The sequence below is a fragment of the Petaurus breviceps genome, unplaced genomic scaffold, assembly GCF_028583685.1.
Source record: "Petaurus breviceps papuanus isolate PSGF00001 unplaced genomic scaffold, PetGlider_PUasm1.0 90760, whole genome shotgun sequence".
Classification (NCBI taxonomy): domain Eukaryota; kingdom Metazoa; phylum Chordata; class Mammalia; order Diprotodontia; family Petauridae; genus Petaurus; species Petaurus breviceps.
In genome coordinates this window covers 10,798,060-10,811,086 of record NW_027187338.1, presented here as the reverse complement: position 1 = coordinate 10,811,086, position 13,027 = coordinate 10,798,060, and the positions used below count along the sequence as shown (strand labels likewise).

General features: G+C 38.6%; 1 protein-coding gene across 10 annotated transcripts in view; it reads left to right on the top strand.

The window, feature by feature from the left end:
* The window catches only part of SCMH1 (Scm polycomb group protein homolog 1), a 160,165-nt gene that overhangs the window by 43,751 nt on the left and 103,387 nt on the right, over window positions 1–13,027 (top strand). For 8 of the 10 annotated variants that reach the window (XM_069068139.1, XM_069068141.1, XM_069068143.1 and 5 more), the window contains 2 exons: window positions 3,326–3,405; window positions 9,873–10,027. In XM_069068139.1, the coding sequence (XP_068924240.1) occupies window positions 10,015–10,027 (13 nt within the window). In that variant the 5' untranslated portion in view covers window positions 3,326–3,405; window positions 9,873–10,014. Of the gene's footprint in view, window positions 1–3,325; window positions 3,406–9,872; window positions 10,145–13,027 lie in introns of those variants that run through there. The other 2 variants (XM_069068146.1, XM_069068147.1) reach the window with 1 other exon arrangement.

Below are 13,027 nucleotides of genomic sequence, written 5' to 3'. Positions count from 1 at the left end.
TTGTCAGTCAGTAAGAATTTGATGATTATTTCCTATGTGTCAGGCTCTCTCCTAGGTGTTAGCTGGGTCTTGTAGCATGTCTTAGTGGATCAAAGTGAACTGGAAATTTTTGGATTCAAGCATATTTAGATGATGGCATAGGGGTGAAATCATACCATATGAAGATAAGTTGAAGAAACATGTTTAACCTAAAGAAAAGAAGATCCTGTTGGCAGGGAAGAGGGGCGGGGGTAATGAGGGAAGGGATATGATTCTTGTCTTCAAATTTCTGAAAAGTTATCATGGGGAAAGGGGAGCAAGCTTGTTCAATGTGGCCTCAGAGGACGGAACTAGAATCAGTGAATATAAACGATTGGAAGGCACTGTTCAGCCTAATATAAGGAACAATACCCTAACAATTCTAGCTGTCCCACCATGTAACTGGCTGTCTTATGGGCTTGTAAACTTCTCATCCTTATAAACTTTGAAGCAGAGACTAAATGATCCCTCCTCTTGCTTCCTGTTAAGGGAATAGAAAGGATTCTTCTTACATGGGGCGAGAGGTTGGAACATATCTCTGAGGTGACTTCAGGGTTTGAGATGTTATAATTGTAGGACCAGTGTTAGGAGCATTGGCCTAACATTATGCCATTCCTGATGAGTACTGATTTGCTGAGAGAGTAACCAAGGCCATTGGTTTAGGATGAACACATGATCTTGATAGTGAGTTTGGAGCCTTGCTTGGAATCAGGTATGTTATTAAGATGATTCAAACCTGCTTTAACCCCCTTTAAATGACTCTATCTGATTGGTATGGGAAAATTAGATCTCTTTGATTATTAAATGTGTTTCATGTTCACTTTGGAAATAGATTATCACAGGACACCCAATTTTAAATCTCCAGGGAAAATAACATTATTTTGCTTCTGTAGGTATGTCTGTTGTCAGTATTCTTTCCCTCTGTCCTTAGTGCCTGTACCAAATAGAAATATACAGTTCTCTTCTCTGTGGGCACTGAACAGAAGTTGATTACCTGTGCTACAGCATTGAGGACTGCCCTGCTTGTGCAACTCAAGAGCTCTCTCGGGCTTGTCTTTTGCTTTGTGCACTTATGTCTCTTTCAAATATATTTCTATCTTTTTCTCTTCTCTACCTTCTCCCCTTTCCTATCCCTCAGCTCCAGCCAACGAAAACGGGGACTTCCTGATGTCAGGGATCGGGGCTGTGTCTTTTTCTTTGATTTTCCCCTATGGATCCCATGGTCTATAACCATGACACTGTCTCATCTGGAGATATATAAAGCTTCATCTCCAAGAGAAAAACATCTACAGTGGAACCTTGGTATGAGGGAAGATGGGGCCCAGAGTTTCCAATGCCCCATACTGCTTCTTAATTTGTTTTCTATGTCCAGTCTTAGTTCATTCATTCAGTCACATTTATTGATCATATACTATGTACAAAGTTTTATATCACTATTCTAGAATGCCTGGGATCTTCTTTGGTAATGAATCAGGAATGTGGTCTTGAATTTGAAGATCTTTCCTTAGCTTTTTCTTAAGTTCCAATATTTTATTACCATATTCCCAACAGACCCTTTCATGATCCTTGCCTTTTATTTTAGTAATCAATGATTACTTATTTTAAGGATATAATATTTCTGGTTTTGTATAGTATAATTTTGATTGAGCTCAGATCAATTTAGTGTTAATTGCTAAACAAAGTGATCTATATTAAATGCTTGAAGGAGCCTCCTCTTACTTAACACATTTGCTTATTTTATGCTTTCTTTCAAATGTGGCTATCTCATATCCTCAAGTTAGTTGAGGAATTATAGTCTTCTAAATGTTAATGTTTAGAGTAATATCAAGTATGGAGACTGTATTGATATATGGAAATATGTGTATGGACCTCCTCCTGGTCTAGTTGTGACTCTGGGTTTTCAAATGCTCTACCAGTAGAGTACAAGCTCTAGTGAATCTTACTAAACAGGAAGAGCTTCATGTGTGGCCTAGCTTCTGATTTGTGTCTATCTATCATCTGAGAACTAGCCAAGCTAAGCTTGAAAGGGCTTCTTGCTAAGAGGTTAGCCAACATGTAATGAAATATTTTGTCTGTAGTGCATGTAAAGTAGGCAGAAATACGTACTGATTAAAATGTGAGTATTTTATCCAAGATCAGAAGAAAATTTGGGATGCCATAGAATTTAATACTCTTTAGTATCTTCTTTGGTATAAAATGTTCCTTGGATAATTTTTTTCTTTATAATAAAACATCTATTTTTAAAAAAAACACTTGTTACACTTTGGTGTTTCTGCAGTTTTAGGTTTGTGTTACAGAATCAAAATTTCAGAATTAGAAGGGAACTAAACAGTAATCTAGTCCTTCTGATAGCTGAAAAAGAATCTGTTCCAGCACATTGGACAAGTGGTCATCCTGCCTTTGCTTGAAGACCTCCAATGAGGGAAAACAGCCTCCTGAGACAACTCATTTCACTGTTGGAGAGCTATCATTTTAAAAGAAGTTTTCTTGACAGTCAGCCTAAATTAGCCTATTTGCAGCTCCTACCAATTACTCCGAGTTCTGCCTTTTGATTATTTGTTGTTAACGGAGAGTCAGGGTTGTGTAATGGAAGAAACACTGAACTAAAAATCTAGAGACCTAGGTTCTTGTCTTAACTTAATGACAGGTTGTGAGACTTTGAGCAAGTCTTTTCCCCTCTCTGGGTCTTAGTTTTCTCGTCTGTAAAAGGAGCGGGGTTTGACTAGATGAATTTTCTATAGTTCATTCTAGACTATAATTCTAACAGTGTTACAGTTAAGAGTCTGTCTACTCCCAAGGGGAACACAAAGATCAGTGTGTTGCGTTCTTACAGGTTTGGGTTGTTTTTTGTTTGTTTGTTTTATGTTGTCACAAATTTAAAATTGTCAAAAATTCTGGGGCAGCTAGGTGGCACAGTGAATAGAGCACCAGTCCTGGAGTCAGGAGGACCTGAGTTCAAATTCAGCCTCAGACACTTAACACAAAAAAACTAGCTGTGTGATCTTGGGCAAGTCACTTAACCCCAATTGCCCTACCTTCCCCCCTCCAAAAAAAAAAAAGCAAAAAAAAAAAAAACTATTTCAACCAGCACTTACTACTCATCCCCTCTCTGACTAGTATTTTAGAAAAGATGTATATGTTCACGGTCCTTGCTTTCAAGGAGCTTCCTGTCTTGTAGGAGAAAGATTTTAAGTTTATGAATGGGACAGAAGATTAATTTACCCCTAGTTGCTTTTCATTATCTGGACATTTGTAGATAACTTTGAAGGAATGTTCACATTTCTAATTTTTCTTTCTTTCATTCCAGATTTCTTCATCTTGCTAAGGAGAAACAATCTCCTGTATAGTATAGCTGGTGTATCATGCAAAAAGCCAGCCCTCAAAAAGGTCAGTGTGTACATGTGGAAACAACAGAAGGAAAAGAATTCCCTGTGTTGGCTTGTGTCCGAATGTATGAATCGTGAAAACCAAGGTTAGGGTGAATGATGGAACCTCACACCCATGGAACTTGTCCTGTCCTTAGAAAGAACCTTGCCATGTCCTTAGAAAGTCCTGAAGATGCAGTGTTCACCCTCTGAGAGTCACAGCCTAACAGTCAACATCTAAGTAGGGACAGGTGTGACAACACCAGTGTACACACTGTATAAATACTGGCAACAGGAAACAATGTATGTGCAAGTGTGGTGGAAAAAGTTAAAAGTATTGTACAAATGCAGACTATTAAACTAGTTGGTTGACGTTAAGTGCCTGCTATGGGTTAAGGCTGATAGTAACATGGAAAAAAGCCACTAGAGAAAGAGAACACATGACCCCTACCTTGAAAAGTCTATCACATTCCATCATACAAGTGTCATTACTTTAGCTTTAAGTGTGGATTACTTTTAAATTGCCCATGGGAGGGATAAGACTTTAAGCCAGGAATCCTCCAATCTGTGGAGATGACTGTGAATGAATATAGTGTAGATCTGTACATAAAAGGGAGCAGAAAAGAGAGTAAGGAGACCCAAGAGGGTCAGGATTCCTAGGGGGGGTTAGGTTTGAAACAGGATAAAGATACAACTTGGTAGGAGCGCCAGCCCCGGTGTTGGGAGACCCGGGATCGGTTCTGGCCTCAGATACTTGGCACCCACACACAAAATAACTGGCCGTGTAACCTTGAGCAAGTTACTTAACCCCGATTGCTTAAAAAAAAAATGCAACTTGGGAAGCATTGGGCCACAGGAAAAAGAGCACTTGGGGTTAGGAGACCTGAGGTAAAATGGGTTGTTTAGACATTTAACTTTTTGTATGACTGTGGGCAAAGCACTTAAAACTTCATGAAGCCCCAAAAATCTTCATCTGAAAAATGGGTGTAATAATGCCTGTATTGACTGTTTCACATTGTTTTAAACAATAAATTGATGGTGAAATGTCAACAGGTCTTGGAGTAAGTTTAGATCAGACACTTGCTAGCTGTGTGATCATGGGTAAGTCACTTAACTTCCCTATGCCTCAGTTTCCTCATCTGTAAAATGGGGATCATAATAGCACTTACCTCCCAAAGGTGTTGTGAGGATAAAATGAGCTAATATTTGAAGCATATTGCAAACCTTAAAGAGTTATATAAATGCTAATTATTATTATCATTATCATTATTGCTATTTTGTGGTAGATAGAGAATTGAATTTAGAGTCAAGAAGAACCGAGTTTATATCTCAATTCTGCTTCTTACTACTGATACAAAGAACCTTGGACAAGTTGTTTAACTGCCCTAAGCCCTCAGTTATTGCATCTTTAAAATGAGGTGCTTAGAATAATAGCAAGGTGGCATAGCAAATAAGTTATTGGACCTGGAATTAGTAAGGCCTGAGTTCAAATATGACCCCAGACACTAGTTGTGTCACCCTGGGCAAGTCCCTTAATTTCTGCCTCCTTCAGATTCCTCTTCTATAAAATGAGGATATTAATAGTATCTACCTCCTGGGGTTGTTGTGTGGGTCAAATGAGGTAATATGTCTAAAGCACTTTGCAAATCTTAAAGCTCTATATAAATGCTGGCTGTTGTTCATGATGAGAAAGAAGAAAGAGGTTGTTGTGATTTGGTATGAAGAAGCCAAGCGAGGCTGTGAGGGAATGTATGAGAGAAAAAGAGTAAAAGAAAAAGGAGTAAGAACATTTGCTAGGGAGAGCAGAGGCCCAGATAGGGTATGAGAGAGATTTCAGGATGTCATCAGGACATCAGGGTCAGTTTACCTAAGGATCATTGTGAGCTGTGGTTCTGGGTCCTGCGACTAGGAAAGTTGATATGAAGAGAATGTGGAAATGGCAGAGGATTTGGTTTAATTCCTCGTGCTTTTAGTAAGTGCCAACCATGTGCAAAGCATCATCCTAGGGGCCGTATGTACAAAGAAAAAAGTCCCTGTCCTAGAGGGACTTAAGTTCTCCTGTGTAATATAACAAAGTAACACAAATTGATTCAAGAAAGATTACTAATCTTTGGAGTATCAGGAAAAGCCTCCTGGAGCAGGCAGCACTTGAGTTGAGCTTTGAAGGAAAGTAGGTGTTATATGACATGGAGATGAAGAGAGGGCCTGTATTCCAGGCACAGTGGTAGACCGTGGAATGTTGGATAGGGAGAACAGCAGCACCTGAGTTTGACTGGAACAATTTTCTTTGTATGAAGGGAGTGTGGTATGACACAAGATTGGAAATGGAAATGGGAGCCATATTGTGGTGCAGAACTTCAAATATCAGACTGAATATTTTGTATTTTATCCTAGAGGCAATAAGGAACCTTTGAAGATTTTTGAGCAGGAAGGTGTCATGGTCACTTCATTTAGCAATATAAGAAAGCATTTTGTTTAATCCCCCTCTTTTTCAGATAAGAATTCTATGACCCTGAGAAGGTAGGTGCCTTTAGATGACAAGATCATAGGATTCTGAGATGGAAAGGACTTGAGATAACATCTTGTCTAAGTCCCCCTCATTTTATAGAAGCAAAGACAGAGGCACAGGGAGGTTATATGATTTTCCATGATTCTTACAGCTAGGAAATTACAGAACTAGGGCTTGAACCTAGGCCCTTTGACTCCAGATTTGAGAAGTGGGTAAAAATGATACAGCAGAGAAAAATCAGGATATAAAAATCCAGACTTGATCAAGAGCTCAACTTAGGGGCAATCTTTTATTTTTAAAAAGTATCATTAGAGGTTTTCTTGAAAGGGCCAGCCCCCAGAGTACATTTGTAAGTTATTTTAATTTATATAAATTGATTTTATCCTCAACTTTTTATGTACTGTGTACACCTGTATTGTTCATTCTGCAGAGAAGTAAAGCTGTTAAGATTTTGGTGAAAGGAGCTTATGGGGAAAGAAATGCTTGCTTGCCAGGGGTCTGACAGTTAGAAAGCCCTTTCTATCGGTTCTCTCATTTGATCCTTGCAGTGGCCCCTCACTGTTAAAATAGGTGGGATAAGTTTTATGTTATCCTCTTTTTAAAAATCTCTCAGCTAGTAAATGTGAAGGGTATGATCCAGCTCAGCCAGTGTTTTTCCTACTGCACTGCTCCCTGTGAGCTGAGCACTACTATTGCTGTGCCACTTGCACTGTCTGCCAGCATGCCTAGCATCAGCCAAGAGGGGCTGTCTTATATCTCCCCAGTTAAGCTCCACCAAAAATCCTGGTTTCCCTCGTTTCCCACAACTGCTAGTGCTGCCTGTTTGCTTTCAGAGAGGGCTGGTCTTGTAGACACTGTCTACTCTCATGAAAACAAAGGGTGACAGACAGCCCCCAGTCTCTCAGCATCTTTGTTATCCATTTGTTCCTGGGCGTCTTTCTTGTTAAAGGCAATATTGATGTTCTCCAGTGCCATTCTATCTGTGTGCACGTCAAGCTGCGCAACTGCAGCAGAGGGAGTGGGGGCAGGGAACGCAGCCAAGGAGAGGGGATCTGCTCCATCTTCTTTGTTCACATCTGCCACATCCATACAAGGTTTATTGCCTGCTGTGAGAGGGAGATCTCCTGGCTCAATTCTCCTCCTCCCCTTTCTTCTGATGGATCATCTCAAAAGAACATTATCCTCTCTTTATCACTGCTCATCCTTTAATGAAGTGAAAGGAAATGAGGGAAAGCTGGGCCTGGTAGATCTGCTAATAAAAAAAAAGGCAGGCAGAGAAGTCAGCCAGCCTCCTGACCCAGCCCACAACTCTTTCTATTTCCTATCCATTTGGTTAATTCATCCTTTCTGACCACGATGGAACAAGTGAGAGGTAGCACAATCTAGTAGAAAGCATCCTCTCAGGGGCCAAGAGACCTGCGTTCTAGTTCTAGGCTACTACTAACTAGCTCTGGGCAACTCTGGGCCTCTGTTTCTTCATGTGCAAAACTGGGATAGTACAGTTCTGTCTCTTCTATATACCAGAGCCAGCATCTGTCTGTACTTTCATGACAGATTGTTAGTCATAGGATATGATGTAATAAAATGTAAGAAACATTTATCAAATGTTTACTCTTTGCAAAATGTTCCTGGGTGCTGAGGCAGACACAAAATTTGCATATGACAAAATCTCTGTCCTTAAGGGTCATAGGATTTAGAACCGGAGAGAGGCCTTAGAGATCCCTCTCAGCTTAGAGATCAGAGCAGTTAAGTAACTTGCCCAAAATCACACAGCTCTTAAAGTGTTAGAATTGAGTTAATTGATACAGTCTCTTCTAGCTCTAAATCTGTGATCCTAAATGTAAAGTTGGAATATGAATCCAGGTTTTCTGACTCCTAAACCTCTATTCAGGTACTAGGTAGAATGTCAGATGTGTAGGCAGGAAGAGCAGGATTCACAGCCTGTCTTTGACTCTTTGCCCAAGGTCACACGGCTAGTTTTTGTGTTAAGTGTCTGAGGCTGGATAGAACTCAGGTCCTCTTGACTCCAGGGCGGGTGCTCTATTGACTGCGCCACCTAGCTGCCCCCTACCTTTGACTCTTACTAACTATATGAACATAGACAAGTTACTGAACCTCCCTCAGCCTGAGTTTCCTCACCTGTATAATGGGAGTAATAATACCTGTAGCACCCATCTCATAGTATGTTATGTAGTTTAAATGAGATTATATATGTAAAGAGTTTTGAAAATTGTAAAGCAATATATGAATGTAAGTTATTATTTCTACTATATCACATTGCCTCCCCTCCTTTGGGTCTAATGCTCTCAAAAGCACCTGTACCTTAAGCAACTTTAAACAGCCTTGACTTCCCTCTTCTCTTGTTCCTTCTTGTCCCTTGCCTAAAATAAATAAATGAGTGAATGAAAGCCCCCATTCTTTCAATTAAGTTATCTGAGCTTAACAGCTGGCAAGAAAAAAAAATTAGCTGTGGTTGAAAGAGACCATTCCTCAGTTTAACTTCCATCTGTGCTGCTCTTGCATTATGGCTCTTTGAGTCCAGTGGTTGGGCTTTATTTTACTCTGCTCCTCCCTCAGCAGTGTACACAGGGACTCAGTCAAGGGATCCTGAGGTGAATGGTTGTTCAGGTTTATGTATAAGTGCTTCCATTCTCACCTTAGTCAGAATTGCACAATATATTCTTTGAAGGGTTTTGTAAGAATTAAGTAAACCTTTAAGTTCTGTGAGCTTCCAGCGACCTTTGCTATCAAAAATTGTCATCATTTTCTGTTAGTGTATGGTGTAGTATTAGAAAGATAGTAAGAATTATGATTCACATCTTTATAATAGCAATAACCAAAAGTTATATAAAGCTTAGAGGTTTACAAAGCGCTTTCCTCACAATGCTCCTCTGAGATAGGTGGTGCAAGTCTTATTTCTCTCATTTTTATGGCTAGGAGACATTGAAGCACCATCAAAGATAGGTGATAAGGTCATAGAGCTATTGTCAAAGCCAGGAAAACTTTTGGTAGGAGACTAAAATTCTTGGCTGATGTCTTAAGTGACCTTGAGAGATTGCTGGGATTTCTTGGCCCAGTTTGAGTCTTGCTTGTCTGACTGGTAATTATATTTGTTTTGTATTTTTATGTGATCAGATATACAGTGTATGAGCACTGTGTCTTTATTTCTTTCAGATGTACAGGCTCAATTGACTATATCCCCCTGAATCTTAGCTGGTATCCAAAGTTAAGGAACAATTTATGGCAGCAGTTACCCTATTATAACATAATACCATTTTAAGTAAAAATAAGTTAAGTATTTAAAAACTACTCCTCTACAATGTGTCCAGCCTTTGAAATATTTATTAAAACTCTTTTCATGTAATATTCTCAGAGATCTTGCTTATTCAGTTGTGTCAAGACTCCTCATGATCTCTTTTGGGAGTTTTCTTTGCAAACATACAGAGTGGTTTGCCATTTCCTTCTCCAGTGGATTAAGGCAAATGGAAGTAAGTGATTTGCCCAGGGTCACACAGCTAGTGAGTGTCTGAGGCTGGATTTGAACTTGGATCTTCGTGACTCCCAGCCCAACGCTCTATCCACCGAGCCACACAACTACCTCTGTTGTCTTGCTATGCTTGTCTTTGAATTTTAGTATCACATAGTGTCATTTATTTAAATTTCTTGCAAACTTAAATAATGGTGAGTCAAGAAACCTGGGATCTACTCCCAAGTCTGGCACTAACTTGCTGCATGATCTAGGACATGTCTGGGCCCCAGTTTCTTCCTTTATAAAATTAGGAGGTCAGTCCCTTCCAGATCTAAAGTTCTATGATTCTTTATGTGTTATTCTCCCCATTTTATAGACAAAGAAACTGAAACACAGGGAATCTTAAATGACTTACTCTGAAAGTCATGTAGCAAGTCAGTGGTGGATCCCTGTTCAATATTCAGTAACTAGATCTTCCTAGTAATAAGGATTTCTTGTTCCTCTTTTGCAGATGGGAATGCTGAGGCACTGTGAGTGAGTGAAGGATTTACCTGGGGGAATGAATTAAAGAATTCCTTTCATCGGTGCTGTTACCCTGGGACTGCACCTTGGCTTTGTTTCTATAAAGCCATGACATCATCTCCATCAGGAGTATGACTTTTCAAGGTAGGGTGGGGCAGCTTGAGGCTTTGCTCAGATACCTAAAAGGATTCTTAAAACAGTTTAGCTGCTCTACAAACCATTACCACATCTGTCCTTAGAACCTGTAGCCCTGTCTGAAAGGTAAGAACCTTCTTCTGCTTTATGTCATAACATTTTTAGCAAAAGTGGTTGAATTTATTAGACACATTTTTGGCAAATGTTGAGTTTTTAAATTTCCAGTTCAAATTTGGGTTCTCTGGAAAGTAAGAACCTAATAGAAATCTTTAAAACTTAATAACTCATAATGTTTAAACATAAACGACTTCAGAGTTTGCTGTTACTTTTCTTACCACGTGTAATTGGTTCATGCACAAAAAGTATTTTGCCTGGCTTTCTGTCAAAACTTCTGTAGCATTTTAAGGTTTCAGAGTGTTTCTTTACAACAATGCTATGAAAAGAGTTAGCATAAATGCTGTTTTTCTTGTTTTGTAGATAAGGAAACTTGAGAACTTGGTTGGTTCAAGTGACTTACCTATAGTCATGCAGCTAGTATGTGTCAGAGCCACCATTTGAGCACAAGGCTCCCCGACTCTTAAATATAGACTCCTTCCACTTATATCACTTCCAATTATGTCCACTTATATTTCCTCTCAAAAAATTACAACACTGAAATTCTTTTCTTATAACAGTCTATAAGGTTGGTAGGTGCTCAGTCCTTATCCTCAGTTATAGCACTTAAGAGAGGTTTCTATAAAAGAATCATAAATGCATAAAGCATTGGCCTTTTTATGACTGGTACATTTTAACTCATATAAAGGGAGGCTCTAAAATGAAACCTTTGGGGGTGAGAACAGGGGGGCAGTGAGAGAAGAGAGAAGAAAGGAGTGTTATTTATGTTCCATAAAAGAAGCTTCCCTTGAATTCAGCGCACCTGGCTCTGCCAAAGTGTCCATTTCTTCTAGTTGGTAGGGCATGCCTGGATTGCAGTTACTTTCAGAATATCAGGGCAGCTCACACAGGCTGGCAAAGGTTCAGATTTTATAGGGAGGGAGAAAATTCTCACTCAGGTGAGGTCACTTTGGTTTCCCATCTCTTACAGCTTACATGGGGTCAATGCTGGATGTTGGCTAATGGTAGCATGCTGGCTGAAACAAATGGAGAGCATGGAAATTTCCAGAAAATAACAGGATGGAAGTGATAAAAATAGAATCAGCCTGCTGCAAGTGAGCCTTACGTGTCTTAGAGAGGCCAATAGATTTCAGATTTTTTGGACTATCGTACTAGTATAAGAAATATTATAGCTGTGGTATTGGGGCAGAAACACTAAATTTAAAAATCAGAAGATATAGGTTCAAATCCTGGCTTTGCCACTTACTAGCTGTGTGACCTTGATTACTTTCTCTTTCTGTGTCTTACTTTACTTTCTAGCTCTTATTCTTGCAATTCTTATTTTACAGATGAGAATATGCCTCTTTTAGAGGGAAATGCAAAAGAACTTCAGAAGGATATGATGAAGGTGTTTTACTGTGATAGATATGGAATTTAAATGGTTAATTGAACAAGATTTAATAAGAAGTGGTTGACTTTGCAGATTTCTACCCATGTATTTGAAAAATGTCAGCAGAATTTGGGATTGAGGAAGGAGTAGAGTTCATTTTTTTAATTAATTTTTTCCTCAGATTAAGATCTGCCTTCTTTCTCTTCCATTTCCTCATTCCACCGTCCATACTCATTAAGAAAGAAAGAAATCAAAACCTCTATTACAAATAAGATGTACAATTAAACAAAAATTCCTACATTGGCTACATCCAAAAAAAAAGTATCAGGAGATGGGCCTGTTTCATCATGAATTCTCTGGAATTGTAATTGGTCATTGTATTGATCAATTACTAAGTGTTTTAGAGTTTATTGTTTTTGCAATATTGTTGTTATTGTATAAATTGTTTTCCTAGTTCTGTTCACTCTGCATCAGTTCATTCAAGTCTTCTAAGATTTCTCTGAAACACCCCCTTCATTTTTTCTTAAAGCATAACCATATATCACATTCATATACCATAACTTGTACAGCCATTCACCATATGATGGGCACCCCTCCTTGCTTTCCAGTTCTTTACCACTGCATACAGAGCTACTGCAAATATTTTTGTAATGTGAGTCCTTTCTCTTTTTAATCTCTTTGGTTTATAGACCTAGTAAAATAAAACACATATATAAATAAGATGAGATAATATTTGTAAAGCACTTAGCACAGTACCTGACACATAGTAATCACTATATAAATGCTAGCTATTTTTAAAATTAGTAATAATAGTAGTAGTAGTGATATTACTGTATTAAAGGGTATGCATAGTTTAATAGTTTTGGGGGCACAGTCAAATTCCCTCTTAAAAGAAGATGCCTTCTATGCAAATACCACTTGCCCATATAACTAGATTTTTCCAGTTTTTTCTTCTAGGTAAGAAAATGCGAAGAAGAAAATAGCTTACATTTATATAGTATTTTTAAAAGGAAAATATCACACATTTATATGTGCAGGCATAGTGCTTGGCACATAGTAAGCACTTTATAAATTATTGTTGATTGATAATATATAGCATGTTAAGTTTTACAAAGTGTTTTTCTCACAACAACCTTGAGATGAGTAGTACATTTTATATCCTTATCCCTAAGTATTTGTTATCCTTTATTGTGCTCATAGAACATTTATAAGACTTGTTCATTTTTACATAGCTAAAAAGTACCAGATCTGGAGTTGGAACCCTCAGAGGCTTCTTTCCACTATACTATGCTGCATTTTAAGCCTCCTTCAATATGGGTTGGACTAGATGACTCCTTGAGTCCCTTCCAACTCTAGGATCCTTAGATTCTAAGCATTCAGTGACTTACCTGGCTTATTGTGACTAGACCTCTTACAAAGTGCACTAGACCATCTTTCATCCATAAAATAAAAAGTTTGGACTATATGGTCTTTAAGTTCCCTTCCAGTTCAGTATTCAGTGAGTCTTAAATTAAAATTGCTTAAGA